A 17805-nucleotide genomic window follows, 5' to 3' on the forward strand; every position below is an offset into this window, starting at 1 on the left:
TTTTCCACAGTTCGCCGCCAAGTTGTTTTCGGCCTGCCCCTTTTCCCTTCTGGTGCCCAGGTCAATGCTGTGTTACAGATGCTTGAAGGTTCCCCCTTAATGTGTGCCCAATAAATTTCCATCTGCTCATTATTGTCGCACTCAGTTTCTCCATTTTGGTCTTGTCTTCTAGCTATTCATTAAACCCCCATTCAACAGAGAACAAGACCGCTGAAAGACCTTTGATAGACCATGAATTCTGGTTGATCTTTCAGAGGTCTCTCAATGAACCTACAATGGTCTTTGAGGTCTTACATGAGTCCTGACCAATCTTTCAGTGGTCTTCATGGTCTTCATGGGCTCCAAAACTTTTTGAAAAGGTTCAATACAGTCATACAACAGTCTTTCAGTGGTCTTTCAGCAATCTTTCAGTGGTCGATGAACTTTCAAAGGTCGTAAGAGTCTTTCTATGATCTTTCGGCAGTCTCTCAAGATTTTTGTGGAGATCACTGTAAGACTCACGAGAGATCATTGAAAGATCACTGACAGACCAGGCAAAGTCCATGGAAAGAATTCTGAAAGATCACTTGTTGCATAAAAGATCTCTGAAAGACCATTGAAAGATCTCTATAGGACTAGTCTAAGACCAGTAAGACAAGAAATATCCATCAGTCTTTCAGAGTTCTTTGAGGGGTGTTTCTGAGCCATTCCACAGAGATGACAAATTTCTGTGATCTCGAAGACCGCTGTAAGACCTCACAAATTTTAAGTCTTTCAGTGGTCTTTCAATGGTCTCTGTACTGTGCATTGGGGGCCTTGCTAATGTGTTCTTGCCATTTAATCTTCATTATTTTGGGGGTATCAATGACAGAGTTTAATACCATTTCCATTATTGCCTCTCTTAGATGCTGAAATTTTGGGCCCTCGGTTGGAGGTGTTTCAAGTCTTCTGTGACCAACATCCTTGATGCCCTCTTCACAGCTGTCTTACTAGTAAGTCTTTACACTGCAAAATGTAGTGGTGTTAATACTACACCAGGGTGCATACAGACTTGTTATAATAACAAATGCACAATAGCTTAAGATCAATTAGCCAGGATAATATAGGAGCGCCTTGAAAAATGAAAAAATGAATATCCATAATTTATTGTTCGAAAGAGACATGAAATGAAATACTCCGAAAATTTGCTTTGCCCAATTGATCGTGGGCTCGGCAGCCACTGTGCAGCGCCAGATCGACGAGGCTCTATCCCTTTAATGGTTGAACGCCAAACAGGGTAGCAGCAACTCCCATCTTTTAACGTCTTTTGGTCTGACGCGGCCGGGGTTTGAACCCCCAACCTCCCGGTTGTGAGACGGACGCTCTACCAACTGAGCCAACACACCGGTTGAGCACCTAGCAAGGTGGATACGTGCGCTATACAAATTCTATATTATTACATTATTATAACCTTAAGTTTATGGATCCAGTGCATAAAATGTGGAATTGTGGGTAATCAGGTACCACTGACTGTCTTGTACGAGTCTAAGGTCACATGATCAAGGTCAAAAGTCATTTAGGATCAATGAGCAGCATAGTATCGTTTATTATCATGTGAATTGTGTTTTTTGTGAATAATTATTACTCAGTCGTTGTTTTCAAAGTCGGCACTGCCGCTATATTGAAGCACATAATGCAGGCAAGACTGTCAGAGGCATTCCACTTGTTTGAAAGTAATATGAATAGCTAATGCATTTATTTTCTTTTCATCCACCACCAATCCCAGGTAGCAGAGATATTGTATCTTTCGATGGAAGGATCTCAAACTTTTCCGTAAGTACATGTATTGCTGTTTTTCAAGTAAATTTAAAGGTATTGTTTAACTTTGTGAGCAGCCGATTTAAAAAATTCTCAAACCAAGATGAAACATGTGTACAAGTGCATGTATTAGAACTAATAAACCCTGAAAACAACCATTATTGAGAATGAAAAGCTAAAACTACAAGGCAAACCTCGATTTTGTAAATAGGCGTCTTATAGACGCCTAAATAGTACACATAACTGTATGGGATGAATTAAGATGGTGTTTCCGGTCACTTTATATTTCAATATTGAAGCACTAAATAATTATTTTCGAACGCAATTTTTTCTGGGCTTCATTTTTGTAACATATCACAGACACAGGTGACAAGTGTGACCTAGCTCAGATTTTTTAAAAGTCAAACCAATGTTAAACAATCACTTTAAGGTTCCCAGCCCATCAGGGAAAATTATTTTACATTTTTTCCAGTCAGGGAAAAAATCAGGGGGGTCGGTCAGACTCTGTTATATTTTGTTGGAAATCAAAACAACATCCATACATAGGCCTATCATTAGATAAGCCAGTTCGTAGTTACTTCATGGACAATTTTTGTCAAATGACCTTTCATTTCTGTCATTATGATAGGCAGATTTCAAAGCAAGATATTACGTAAGCTTGCCTTACATAACAGGCGGGATAGCAGGATGAAGAAATTGAATAGACCAGGTGACTAGAATAGTACACCAATGAACACTTTATGAAGGTATTTGTTGCATTCCTACTTTGAATGCAGATCATAGCATGTTGCACAATGTACTTGGCAAACTGTGAAATACCAGTCGTTCGTGGACGCATTGCTGTTTTTTGTGGATGTAAATGAAAACTACAATTCAAAATATATTGATATTAATAATCAAGACATCAAAGGTGATGCTTATCTCATTAGATTTTAAACCACCATGTCACTTTAGTACAAATGACCTTCCTCTGATCATGCGTAGAATATTTTGATCATGTGCAGAAAGGAACTACGAACTGGCTTATTTAATGATAGGCCTATGTACTAGAATTGCCTTGAATCAACCTCTTTCTGTATAAGGAGAGGAAAGGATGGCTGTATGTGGAGAAGGGAGGCCATTACATGCCTGTGTAATAGTACTAATTAGTTTTACATTATTGTTTTATACTGAAAATACATGTAATTCACTGGACCAGCAACTTAGAAATTATGCGAAACTGAGAATGGGTTTAAAGCCTGTGTATAGCTTTGGTAAAGGGTCAATAATGTGATTGATAATCGAATATCATCTAATATGACAGTCTTACTGAAGCGTAGAGACCGTTAGATATTTTTCCAACTGCACTTCTCTAAGAAAATTTCAAATATTCAAATTTTGGATATATAGCGCCCTCTCTCGGCGATGCTTGTTTTAAATTTAAAAAATGGGCATTCTAGCACTTATCTTATAAACTTAGTGATTAGATATCCAAAAGTTACAGACAAAAAACATATCTTGAAAGTTTCAGCCCATTCTATGATTTGGAATAGGATTTAATTTTCATTTCATATCCTCCACATCATAACTGTTATAGGGCATATCCATTCATATTAGCTAGCAATGAATTGGAATAGTGATAGGTGCATTTTGGTGGATTTACCAAAACTATACACAAGCTTTAAGTAATTATCTGGGAATTTTTAAACGTCATCAGGGATTTTTGTTTTCTTGGTAAGCTAGGAACCCTGTAAATTGTAAGTCAGGATTCATTACATATGTGAAATGATTAATTTGATTTCCACCTCTATTTTGACAGAAATAACTATATGTTATACTATTGTCTGGATTCATTTCATATTTGTTATGATAAATCTGATTTTTCCCCTCCAACATGACAGAGATAACACCATTGGCTATGCGATGTACGATCTTGTCAGGATAATAAACATTCTCATCACCTTCCGGCTTTTCAGGATAGTTACTCATTTTAAAGTAAGTGGAACCAATTCGGTCGATTCACAATACAGTGCGCCCTCTATCGGTTGCAGCGGAAAGGCCGAAAGTCCCAATGCCTCATGGGGAAAAAGTCCACATCTGTTGCAGCTGTTATATGCTAGTGAAGTGCATGCATGCCATCACGCTGTGCTGGCCGACGCGACTTGACCAGCTTCCATATGCTGTTTACTAGGAGGGTCCAGGAGGGGGGAGAGAAATTCACTGCATATTTCTTTGAGAAATTTTGACCGTTTTCTGTGAATTCTTCCCCCGCTTTTGCCAAATCGTTTTCACTTTTGAAGCATTAAAGTGCATTTGCACTGTGCGCTGCCGTCCGTCGTCGACCCAGGAGTAAGAAATTTAGCCTGTTCGCTGCAACCTATAAATGGCGCACCATATTGTAAATCCATCGAAAATCGACAACTCTTTCTTGTGCGTTTACCAAGCTTACATTTTTGTCCTGCAAATATGCTTATTCTTTATTCATGCATATTTCTGATAGTTTTGTTCTACATTATCCTTAAAGGGAAATGAAACCTTTGGAACAAATAGGCTTGTGTCGAAACAGAAAAATCAAAGAATAAGAACAAAGAAAGTTTGAGAAAAATCAGACAAATAATGAGAAAGTTATGATCATTTGAATATTGCAATCACTAATGTTATGGAGATCTTCCCATTGGCAATGCGACAAGGATGTGTGATGTCACATGTGAACAACTTTCCCATTGATGGACTATAAAATACCCTCGAAAGGTCACTTTTTGCTTTTTCTTATGGTGATACAAACTCTTTATCCATAACATATTCTTTAAAAATCTGTATTACATGCCCTCCTTTAGAAAGAAAACATGATCTACTGATTGATGTGATAATAGAGGCAATTTAAGTGAAATATATACTAAAGTAATGGGGAGAGTTGTTCACAAGTGACATCACACATCTTTGTCGCATTGCCAATTTGAGGATCTCCAAAGCATTAGTGATTGCAATATTCAAATGATCATAACTTTACATAATAATTTACAATTTACTAAAAGGAGAATGAAATTGTAAATTATTATGTAAAATATGGGGTGTAATTATTGTTGCAAATCATTTGATAAATAATAATTTTTGCAATATAATTATGAGATATGCAACAATCTCAAATGTAAATGTGTAGTGAATTTTAGACAATCTACATGTATCCTGGATTGTTAAGAAAATATCAACAATGATGATAAAATTTGATTTTCTTTGCTTACGTTGCTGAAGGCCTTCCAAAGTTACCCTAACTTAGCATTTCAGTTTTTGTTAGGTCCCAATTGAAGACAATCTTGATAAGAATGAGAGAAGTTAAAGTTGTTTAAATTTCATAGAGCAATACACCTTGAAGTCATATCTCTGATTTTGTGCTTGTGTTGATATATTTGGATAGTATATCTTCAAATTGGCAATCTTCAAAGAGTACAATTTTGTTTTCAATGAAAATTGGCAACTATCTTTGTTGCGAAGCTTCATTCCTATTAAAGGTGTTTCATTTTTTTCCCAAAATATTCTACATTTTTCAGTACCGGTAACTTATTGTCTATCTATAATTTGATACTTCATTGTATTGTATATAAGAGACTTATTTTACATGGCTATTTGGCCTTATTTTAGTTTCCCTTTTTTCATTTTCAACTACTAAATGTTGTATGTTTTACACTTTCTTTTTGAATGAAAGGCTTTGTAATGACAATAATTTCTTTAAATGTATTTTTTTTATTTATATCAATTTGTATATAATTGCATTCATTATATTATCGTGTAATGACCTGTTTTTGTGTGTGAATTTGAAATAAACAAACAATTATATTAGACCTGCCAATTTGAATGAAATGCAGCATATTTGTATTCAGATTTTTGAAGATTTTATTTTTCATAACAAAATTTACAAAGTTATACATGTATAAGCACTAATAATATAGCTTCATCAAAATATGAACATAATCATAGAGATTTATATATATAATTTGTATGCAAATATGAACAAAGCAACTATTAAAAGATTAAGGAAGAACATGAGAAATTTATATTTATATTTCTAGGCATTAAAGCGTACTAAAACATATTTATATGCATTAAAGAGTAACATATTTATGTCTGATGGGCATAGAGATTAGAGCATGGAAAATTGACCTTTTATCATTATTAATACAAAGTTATGGAGGGTGTCAAATTGGCAACAGAAATTGCCAATTTGCTGTAATCCCTTGCATAATTTTTTTTTTACAGACCATGGCCATTGTGATTAGTACGATGCTGGATCTGGTTAGAAATCTACGAGCCTTTCTTGGCATCCTTGTGGTAAGTTGACAATCGATTCTTATATATACTAATTTATATAGCGCAGAAACTATGTGCATATATTCTACTGCGCTGCAATTTAGAGCTGGTGAAATGCTTGAAAAACAAAATTAGAAAAAGGGGGTAAAGAAATGTATGGGAGTTATTTGAACAGATAGGTTTTCAATTTAAGTTTGAACGTTTCTATTGATGGACAGGATCTCACAACATACGGCAAACCATTCCATAACTTTGGGGCTGCACAGGCAAAAGCGCGATCTCCCAAAGTTATCTTTGTATTACGAGCGGGGATGTGAAGGAGCAAATTATCATTAGAACTACGCAGGTTGTGAGAGTGTCTGTGAACTTTTCTTTGTAATTGCTCAGAAATATAACTGGGGGCTTGGCCACTTAGTGCCTTGTACACAATTAGCAAAATCTTGAAAGATATTTGTTGGCGAACTGGAAGCCAGTGCAGATCTTTTAAGACAGTGGTGATCCTTGAAAATCTAGATTGACTACAAAACAGCTGTGCACATGCATTCTGTACTCGCTGAAGACGCCCAATTTGAGATGAGGGGAGTCCATACAACAAACTATTACAATAATCTACCTTACTAAGAATGCATGCATGGACAATTGTTTTCATGCTTTCATTGTCAAATTATTTTCGTATACGTCTGAGGTTGTATATCATATGAAATGAAGATTTGCACACATTGGTAATTTGTGCTTCCATATTCATTTGCAAATCCAAAAAAGTCCAAGATTTCTTACATTAGAATTTGGTTCTATGACTGAACTGCCAACGGATATCCCGTCAAAATCTAGCTTATTCAGTTGTTTAGATGTGCCGATAACTAGCAATTCTGTTTTACTGTCATTTAGCATAAGTTTGTTATGCAGCATCCATTCACGTATGTAACCAACACAATCTTCTAATAACACTGAAATGGATGGTCCGGGCTGAAAGTATTTATAGCTTAACAAATAGAGTAGAATTCACAGAGCAAAAAGCCGAAATTTTCATCAAAATCGGATAACAAAGTTATGGAATTTTAAAGTTGAGCAATATTTTGTGAAAACAGTTGTCATGAATATTCAGTAGGTGGGCTGATGATGTCACATCCCCACTTGTTCTTTTGTATTTCATTATATGAAATTAAGTTTATTCAATTTTTTTCCTCCAAGAACTAGAAAAAATGGATTGACAACTGATTGAGTGCATTAGATATTTATCGCTGCAACTAATTACATTATAAGGGAGACATCTTATTCACTCAAGTTTGAAAAAATGAAAAAAATATGATTTTATGTAATAACATAAGAAAACGGAAAGTGGGGATGTGACATCAGCACACCTAATGAATATTCATGACGACTGTTTTCACAAAATATTGCTAAATTCTAAACTTCAATAACTTCAAAATTTGTTATCCTATTTTAATGAAATTTTCGGCATTTTGCTCAGTGAATTCTACTCTTTGTATTAAAATTTTTCATCCTTTAAATGTTTCTTCATACACCCTCTCAATCAATCTACAGAAAAAGATTGTATCCTGAAATTTTTATCCCAGTCCGTGCTGGGATTCGTATTGATCAGGCAAGATATCATGTGTATTATTTACACCAATTTTCCTCTGTTTCTCCTGCAGGTAATCTACTATGTGTTTGCAATTCTTGGGATGGAAATCTTTCGAGATCAGAGCCCACAACCCCCCAATATCACTGACATCACGTAAGTCCAAATTCCGGCATCATTTTGTTTATATGAATGGTTGTAGTGGTTGGGTGACCGGGAGGGGAGGGGAGGGGCAAGTGGCATAGTCCAAGCTTTCATTTACTCAGGCCTGCCAACCAGTACATTTTAGGTGTAATTTTGTACGTTTTTGCAACCAAAATACGGCAATACGTTTTTCCTTTAAAAAATATATTTTACAAAATCGTAATTTATTGAGAAAAATCATATGTACATGTGTCTATTTCATAAAACGTACACAAATATGGTTATTAGATCAGTGTAATTTCAGGTAACTTTTTTTTTTCATTTATTTTGTTATAACCAGGATGAAGATATGCACTTTTTAGGTGGTCTGTCATTTATGACAGATCACCTCTTAATTTCGTCAGAATTTTCTTATTTTTATTATGATTTATTTATTTATTTTTACGGATTTTCTTGTCGCCAGGTTATCTCAAAATAGACTTAATCAATATCATTGAATTTCATGTCATCTATAGGATCTATCATGGACACGTCAAAATAAGCTTTTCAAGGTCATCGGGTCATGATGACGTCATCTAGGCGCCATTTTGTAAAATCACATTATCAATCATATCTCCATTATCAATTATCAAAAATCAATTAAATTAACATCACATCAACTTCAGGTCAAAGGTCATCAGGTCATGTCATCAAAGGTCACCTGGAGGTCACGACGCGCACGTACGCGCGCGTCAAAATTTCAAAATGCTCAAAATCACTTTTTGACCGAACGAGAGTACGTTTCAGGTCATTTTAAGCATTTCAAAAATTTGCGCGCGCGCATACGTGCGCGCGCGTTTCCGCGCGTTACACCTTAACGAAACTCAGAAACACCGTTTTTTTTTACATCATTGCATTGATAATATAATTCTGAGCAATTTGATACCGAATTTAGCTCTCTACGACCATTAATGACGAAATTAACACCCGTTAAAGTCTGCAGCACGTGTGCGTGCGAGCTCTCACTATAGGCCATATATGGGCAAAAACATGCCTATTGAAAATTCACTGTAGCTCTTTAAATAGTCCATTGACCCCCAATTTTTTTTTCATATATCGATAGAGTATGAGTTGTAGATTTGATTTCATGTCATCAATGTCCCTAAATTATATCGTGACGTCATCAAAATGGCGCCTAAACTAAAAATTTCATTTTTTCAAAAATGACGTCATCAAATTTATGCAAATTTGGTTGTAACTTCTCGAATATAGATCGTTTTTCGCCCAGATTTCGATATGTTGTAGTTTAAAATGTACTCTTTCTCCTTAGTTAACATGAATATTCGTTTTGAGAAACGCATCATTGCGTAAAACAGCGATGAAAAGAGGCATGTCATTTTTGCTCATTTTGCGTGTAATCTCTATGGGACATGACTTTTTCTCAAAACCAGATTCGACATTTCTCTATTTCGTGAGCCATATCTCCATTTTTTCTCGTCAGTTTTCTTTAAGCTTTTAGTATGTTGTAGCTGAGATTCTCAGCTTTCGCAAATGTGCCCTCCATTTTTTGATCAGATGCCGAGATCATGCCCGTATTTCACTTGCAAAATTGGACTTGTAATTCTCAAAATTGCTTACGTGTATTCTCTATGGTGAATATCGTGGCTTTGACTGCTTCTTAAAGGGCGCGGGTTCGAGTCCTGGGGTGAACAAGATGAATTTTTTTTTCACTTTTTTTTTCTTTTTGCCACTTCTTACATGATCCTTTATGATAATTTAAAGGTATAAAAGTTTAAATTTAGCAAGATAAAACAGATTATAATTACTTTTTTTCATATCACATGTATTTTGCGTGTAATCTCTATGGGACATGACCTTTTCTCAAAACTAGATTCGACATTCCTCTATTTCGTGAGCTATATCTCCAATGTTTCTTGTCAGTTTTCCCTGAGCTTTTAGTATGTTGTAGCCGAGATTCTAAGCTTTCGGAAATGTGCCCTCCATTTTTTGATCAGATGCCGGGATCATGCCCGTATTTCGCTTGCAAAATTTGAATTGTAATTCTCAAACTTGCTTACGTGTAATCTCTATGGGGAATATGCTAGCTCAATGGATAACGCATTTGACGTGTAGGTCCGTGTTGCTGACGTGGTGGTCCGTGTAGCTGACGTGTAGGTCCGTGTTGCTGACGTATTGGTCCGTGTTGACGACGTGCTCTGCCGGCATGATCCGTGTAGATCCGTGTGAAGCTGCCGTGTTGATGCCGTGTTCACAGTCATCTGGGGCAAAACTATCCCGGACCTCCCCGGATCATGCCGGCATTGCCGTGTTGATCCGTGAGGTATAATCATCTATCTTGTATGTATCTGTTTGAAGATGTATGTCTGACGATTGTCATCACCACATCAATAATCACATTTAGTAATGGTCAAAACTTATTCTTAGGATGTCTACGATCAAGATTATCAATGATATCTAAATGATTTATTTCATACATCAGCCGACACTGAATGACAAATCATGACAGACCACCTAATTCGTCCGCATGACGAATTAAATTCTAGTTTCAATGTATTTTTGTTCATCTGCAAGAGGAGTGCGCATTTTAGCTTGCATGCAGCTTGAGCGCTGCGATGAGCACCAAGCATTTTATTATGAATACACTTTTTTGGGGAAAATACATTTTTTTTTATCACAGTATACAGTTTTCATTCCCAGAAGTCGGCAGGTCTGTTTACTAATTGGTTAGCAAATCACATAATGTTATCATATAATGATTAAAGATAAATGAAAGTAGTTGCAGTAAACACTGATTTCACGAGAAAGTCAGTAAAACCTGTGTGGAAAGTATAACTGTGTGTTGTTGAAATAAAGCTAACTCCAAAATAAGTTACTTTCCAACTCACCGGAAAACTGTGAAGTTCGAAGAGGTGTAGATCGAAGGCAAATGACCACCAACTGGACCGAGACGCGATATGAGTGTCCGCGAAAAGTTCGGGGCAATGATAGCTAGCTGAGCGATGAACGGCGTGAAGCACTCAGGTCAAATGGTTTTTATCACCGCGAAAGTGAAGTCCAAGTATATTGCACAAATCCCGGTAGATGAAATTAAATAAACATGTCGCGTTTCTTGATCGCGAAAATGAGCTCATAAAATAATACGTAACTAAAGGTCCGACATGAAAATGCAATGTATCCGAAATGATATTCCGTGAGTAAATTAATATCCAAAATAAGGCAGTAGAAAAGGACCGCGTGGGTAGTACAGAGGTTGACTAACTCCTCAAAACGTGCGAGATGCATGAAGTGTACATGACGAGTTCGCAAGGAGAAGTGAAGAAATTACTTCCATGAAAATTAACCATGAGATCGTTCCAAATGATGATTGGTAGATCCAAAGTTTCTTGACCTGGACAAATCATGATGATTGGTCACTCGAATATAAACATTGCCGGATTGGCTATCTAAACAGCGAGGCACGCCCCAAGACTTGGAATGCGGCGCGCAAACTTGACAATAAGAAAATATGCGACTCTTGCGTGAAGTTAACGAGGTACACATGTTCGCGGTTAGCCAAAAGGAATTTGGCCATTGTATTTACAGATTAAGACGAAAGAAAATGTAGACGGAAATTTACATTTGGGTCAAAACAAATGCAAGTCGCTACACCTGGCTTAATTGTCACTATATCATCATGATCTAGATCTGGTGCAGTTACATAAACTGAACTTTGTGAAATCTTGAAATCTACGCTGAAAAAATGTTCACACTGAAGATCACCAACACAGTTAAGCGCACGTGGGACATTGTATTATTATTGCTTTTAATGTCGGCCCGACGCTTGACCCGAATCCTTGCTTGATTGCTAGTTTCTCAGCAATTACACAATTTCTTCCAGAATCCTTTGGCACATATGTATTATTTATACAAACAGTCACTTTGGTGGTCATTTCATTGGATTCTGTATGAACTCATTTTGAAATTGTCACCACAACTGTAATTTATGTTAAATACTTTTTATAGGTTGACTATAGTAGTACTATATTAGTAAAATAGCTCAAATTTAGTTTCTAATTTGCTTCGCTCCCTCGCTCATGGATTCTGTGAAAATTGAATGCTCCCTTTGGCATGAGCTTATCTTAAATCAAGGAGTGGCTCGTAAAAAACAAAGGGTTTCACAAGGTCTAGTATAATTTCTCTGAATTTCAGTTATTACATTTAATAGGACTATGTAGGTCTTGTGAAACATGCAACATTTTGAAGGCATTTGCTATCGATGGTTCACACATACTGTGTACAATCATCAGTTATTACCTGAACTCTTATGGCAACCTAAAAATTAGTATAGGTTGCTCGGCTGGCAACCAAAGAAAAAGGTTAAGTGAGAGCCCTGTACATATATATTCAAATGGTTCACATCTTGGCTAAAGTAAATAGTCATGATATTGGTCATACAAAGTACAGTTGAGCAGATTAACATTCAATGTTGGAAAGGATGTTTAGAATGTAGAGGCCCACAAGTTCGCAGACTTCAGCTCCTTCAAAGCTGCCCGCTGTGACATTGAACAGGCTCCTATTATCCTTTTTCTTCCATTGAGTGTCTTGGTCTAACAGGACAGACTTCCTCACGTGCATGATAATCTTTATGTCATTGGCTATGATGTTTATTTACTCCTTTGCAAAATTGGTGGTCTTTTTCTGTATTTTTTCAAATATGGACAGGTAAAAGCTGATCACGTCGAAGCTGATGAAATTATGTTTCTCTTTCTCTATTATGTTCCTGAACCACTCAATAACGGTACTGGGGGCCGTTTCATAAAGCTGTTCGTAAGTTAAGAGCGACTTTAAGAATGACTGGTGATCCTTTCTTACACGTTATACCATCGCCAATGGTGTATATCGTTTACCAAATGAAAGGATCACCAATCGTTCTTAAAGTCGTTCTTAACTTATGAGCAGCTTTATGAAACACCCACCCGGTTTTCCGCCATAGGTTTACACATGTCGCCCTTCTGACGGAATTGTTGATATTGTCTGGTATTGATTTACTGATTCTCCCGGGTTTCGCTTTTTGCACGGTTGATAAGTCTGCATGGAAGTGTGTTTTCAAAAATGTCCTTGTGGTCCTTTAGGGTGATGAAGGCTTGCTTCTGTGCCATAGTCTCCATTCATTCGTCAGTCGTCAGGTCAGCGGCGATAGCCCATGCTGGAAGATTGGTAACACTTGGTTATGTTGTCCAGCAGAAGTTTGTTGCATAAAGGTTGGTCCATCTCATAGAGGTTTCATGTCTTGTCAGGAGGGATTAGCAATTTCTGTGACCTTTTGATGTTACAGATGTCTTCTTTTAAGTCTGTCTTGGAACTGGCTTGGTGATTTTCTGAAGCCCAGGGTCTCGATCATGTGTAGCATGTCATTTTTCGAATGGTATTACATGTAGATCTTTAATTTCAAAGATTAAACAAGAAGAAAAGAAAATTCTCCAATTATGATTTATATTTGAATTAGAATGTTTTGTATGTTAATCATTACGATGGAAAATGTTTGCTTAATCATCGTCATTATTATTTTTAATATTGTTTTTATGAGAATGAGCATTAGTCTTACAAATGTTTTTCACTTCCTATCTTGCAGTCAAATACCAAAGTGTGGGACCTATGAGCAGTTGAATTACTATGCAAACAATTTTGATGATTTTGCTGTAAGTATGGTTTCTTTACTGTGCCAAATTAACTCTTGTTTTTCTTATTTTTTTATAGAAATTGTGTCATTAGAAACAAAAGTATTGAGCGTCAAAATATGAATTGCTCCTTTCATTGTTATCATATTAGAATTCTCAGACCACTTTAATATCATGTTGGAATTTGTTTGTAATAAAGAGACATTGAGGTCTGTATAACGTATTGTTAATAATAATAATAATGATAATAATAATAGTAATAATAAAAATAATATTATTTGTAGGGTGCTTAATACAGACGTTTCTAAGCGCTCAGTTTTCTGCCTATCAATTAAACTACCTGGGAAAATAAAAGTAGTCTTAATGAATTCAAAACAAAATTTAAAGAAACAAACAAAACGTAACTAAGATATGCACCTCCATGTAGACCAACCCACAACTGATATCTAGACATTGGAAAGGTGGGTCTGTTTTAACCGAGTCCTTCATCATGATTTTATTTTTCACTATAATGAATTTAAAGAACTCCATAAATATTCAGTCCTTGACCTACATGTGCAAAGTGAAAGAAAAAGCAGTAAAATTGGGTTAATGTATAGAGTGACATTGTACAGGCAGCTATAAAATCAGCACCTCATAAATACTAAATGTCATTATTAGTACTCGTTAAATTACACTCTCTTGATCCTGTCTTGTAAAAAAAATCTTGAAATATTTACGTGAAGAAAATAATAGTGTATATAGAAACGGGATGTTCATTGTTATTCCCTCACTTAACCTACTTGTTTATTAGAAAAGATAAAGCATATAAAATTTCATTCAATGAAATAATTGTGGAAAGTGAATGACATGATAAATAAATTGGTGGAACTTTGTCTTTTGAATTTCTTTTCTTATGGAAAATCTGAACTATGCACTTGGAAAAAAAAGATATATGCAGAAATGTGATAAATAATGTTTTTACCCTTACCTCACCTACATGTATATCACATTTAATTACCATATTAATTTTCATAACAAAACATGCATGTGGACAGTGAATTAAAAAACAACACATTTTAACTTTTTGTTTTGCATTTCTTGTCTTGTCAGGATATTTTGAAAAATTGTATTATCTTTATCAAAATGTTGTAATTCATTTATTTTTTTTAAGTCAGTCAAATTTATAACATTGAATTGACCTAGTTCATATAGATGTTCATGTTACATTAATTAATCATTCTTATTTTTAGTACTTGATTAAAAAAGAAATGTTTCTGTAAATCAAACTGAAATTTGTACTTAATTCTAAAATGTAAGGCAATTTGTTGGTATGTCCTTATTTTTGTTTGATTGTACAAAGTACATAGCGATATGAGCATCATGACTGATGGATGTGTGCACTTTAAAAGATTGCACCATTATTATTATCAATATTATTATGTTATTATTAATGTTATTATTAATATTATTATTATTATTGATATTATTGTTATTATTATTATTAAAAAAATTAATTAGAAATGTGATATGTAATGCTCTCTCATGTTTGTTTTTCAGTCGGCCATTGTTGTACTGTGGGATATCATGGTTGTTAATAACTGGCACGTCTTCCTGGCAGCCTACTCTCAAACAGTAAATAGGTAAGCTTTTAAGATTATGGGTTTGTCACATCGTTCCGTGCAAGCCTTGCTGGCAATTGCTTGGAACTCAAACGCATCAAAGTCTTGGGGCAAATTCAAAACTTTTCTGCTTGCAAATCGGACTTGCGGTGCGCTCCTGCGGGCAACTACATGCGAGATATGTGTGAGATACTGTCAATGCGGGTGATCTGCGGGTAATGATTTGATGTGAATGTACTTGAAATCGAAGTAAATTGTCACCATGTCACGGTAGATCTAGATCGGGGGGGGGGGGGAGGTTTCACGAAGATTTAAGTGTGACTTAGAGCCGCAGTTTAAGGGATCACTGCATTTGTCAAATCTCTCTGAAAGGCTGTGAGTGTGGGAATTTAAGCATGACTCTTGAGTGAAACTCCCCCAGATTTATTTACATAAACCCATTTTTGTGAAGTCACCATGTCTGAGCTGAAAAAGAGACCACTCTGATGGTCACCATCACAGATAAGCACATGTGGGACAGTGTATTATTACTGCTTGGAAAAAAGACCGGACAAGAGGCTGCAATTCCATGCTTGTTCTGTCAGTTTCTCAACAATTACACATTTTCTATCAGAAGAATTTCGCACATATTTTTTACTCATACATCAAAACATTTTTTTGCAGTTCATTTTACTTTGTTCAAACTCAGTTTTATATTGTTACCGCAACTGACATTTGAGTTTAAAGTCCTACTTGAACTTGTCCTGTAAAGAAGTTCATTCTTTTATCAGACAGTAATACTTCTTAAGTGAAATTGTTATCTGATAATGGAAATGTTTCAGCTTGACAAATGCATTATTGATCAGAAAGCAACATTATCTTTTGTTCAGTGATTTACATGGCGCATCTAATTTAGTATTGAATTGTTCTGTTATCTTCTTGTCTAGATGGTCTCAGATGTATTTCATCGCTTGGTATTTTACATCTGTATTAGTTTGCCTCAATGTATTTACTGCAATCATTCTAGAGGTGAGATAATGATGAGGATAACGACGATGATGATGGTGATGGTGGTGATGATGGTGGTAGTGATAATGGTGATAGTGATGATGATGATGGTGATGGTGATGATGATGATGATGATGATGGTGATGATGATGGTGATGATGGTGATGGTGATGATGATGATGGTGATGATGGTGATGATGATGATGATGGTGATGATGATGATGATGGTGGTGATGATGATGATGATGGTGATGATGATATTGATGATGATATCGATGATGATGATGATATTGATGATGTTGATATTGATGATGTTGATAATGATAATGATGATGGTAATGATGATGATGATGGTAATGATGGTGATGATGGTAATGATGGCGATGGAGATGATGATGATGGTAATGATGATGATGATGGTGATGATGATGGTGGTAATGATGATGATGGTGATGATGATGGTGGTAATGATGATGATGGTGGTGGTTGAGGTGGTGATGATAATGATGATAATTATGGTGATGTTGATGGAGGAGTTGGTGGTGGTGATGATGATGAAGTAATATCTATAATATATTTGTGACTATGTTTTCTTCTTTTAAAAGAATTTTATCACATCCTGGGATCGTAGCCAGAAGAGGCAACAGCAGTCTATAGAAGAGGGCAATAGACCAACAGCTTATCTTATGTCTGTGCATACTATGTTTAGGTAAGTGAGGTTTGGAGAGGGGGGAGGACGGGAGAAGAGATAAAAGCAGGGAGGAAGAGAGGGGGAAGGGGGCAGACATGCAGAGATAATGGACAGCGAAAAAAAAACCTGATAGGTATTTTTTGCTTTTACTATGATGGAAACTCTCTACAACCCATCGATTCCTTTGGAAATGCAATTAAAATCACAATGGAGAGCTGAGAGGCTTTTGTCGAAATTTGGCGTACTGGGATAGCAGATCATCTAAAGATTCTAAACAATTGCAAATATGTCGTCCAGAGTCGAGATTCCGATGCTGTCCCACTCCTTGTCCATCAGCTTTTGACAAAAGCCTCTCTCCGCACTCCATTGTGATTTGACTTGCATTTTGAAAGAAATCGGTGCATTGTAGAGAGTTTCCTCCGAAATGAGAAAAGTCAGGAGTGAAAGACAGGAAGAGATAGAGAAAAATGTAAGTTTCAAATAAAAAATTGCCCCTTATTTTACTCGTCAAAAAATTTCCTTTTCAGTAAAAAAGATCATGTAATTTAAGTAATTTGAAAGATAAATTTAGTCATATATTAATGAAAAAAACATTTAATTAAAACACTCCACTTGAAACTTGGCCAATGTTGAGCTCCTGCAGAAAAACCTCAAGACCCTTTGCCATTTTTTCTTTTGTTCTTTCAGGGACGATCTTCAAGAGCCTACTGAGAGTGAACTGCTAGATGAGATCTTCAAGCATCCTCATATACAAAACCTGCGCTTCTGAGACAATCCCTTTAATTTTAGTCAGCGTTTTGTCAATTTCCTTGCCGACTCAACCCATAATAAATATGTTTTATATAAAGTAAGGGGGAAAATCAACCAAAGATGTAATAACTGCATGTGTTTATATGGCAGTGGTGACTTTTTACCTGATTGCAAAGAAAGCACAAGTGCTTGTGAAAAAGCAACCAGAGGATTGACAGCTTATGTCCTATCCAAGGGACCTGGTAATGAGGATCAATGCCTTTTACTAAAGGGTACTAGCGCACCAAGTGGGAAACAAACCTGGGACACTGGAATCCGAAACCCCTGCTCTAC

General features: G+C 35.9%; 1 protein-coding gene across 1 annotated transcript in view; it reads left to right on the forward strand.

Moving 5' to 3' along the window:
• LOC121405857 (two pore calcium channel protein 2-like) overlaps window positions 1-17803 on the forward strand; it is a 51240-nt gene extending 33437 nt beyond the window's left edge. Inside the window, exons 15-24 of the mRNA XM_041596831.1 lie at window positions 885-971; window positions 1745-1791; window positions 3657-3750; window positions 6010-6081; window positions 7716-7798; window positions 13398-13464; window positions 14983-15065; window positions 15971-16052; window positions 16637-16740; window positions 17410-17803. Of these exons, the coding sequence (XP_041452765.1) occupies window positions 885-971; window positions 1745-1791; window positions 3657-3750; window positions 6010-6081; window positions 7716-7798; window positions 13398-13464; window positions 14983-15065; window positions 15971-16052; window positions 16637-16740; window positions 17410-17491 (801 nt within the window). The 3' untranslated portion in view covers window positions 17492-17803. The remainder of the gene's footprint in view (window positions 1-884; window positions 972-1744; window positions 1792-3656; window positions 3751-6009; window positions 6082-7715; window positions 7799-13397; window positions 13465-14982; window positions 15066-15970; window positions 16053-16636; window positions 16741-17409) is intronic.
• Window positions 17804-17805: the final 2 nt, after the last annotated feature.

Source organism: Lytechinus variegatus, chromosome 19 (assembly GCF_018143015.1).
Source record: "Lytechinus variegatus isolate NC3 chromosome 19, Lvar_3.0, whole genome shotgun sequence".
NCBI classification, from domain to species: Eukaryota; Metazoa; Echinodermata; class Echinoidea; order Temnopleuroida; family Toxopneustidae; genus Lytechinus; species Lytechinus variegatus.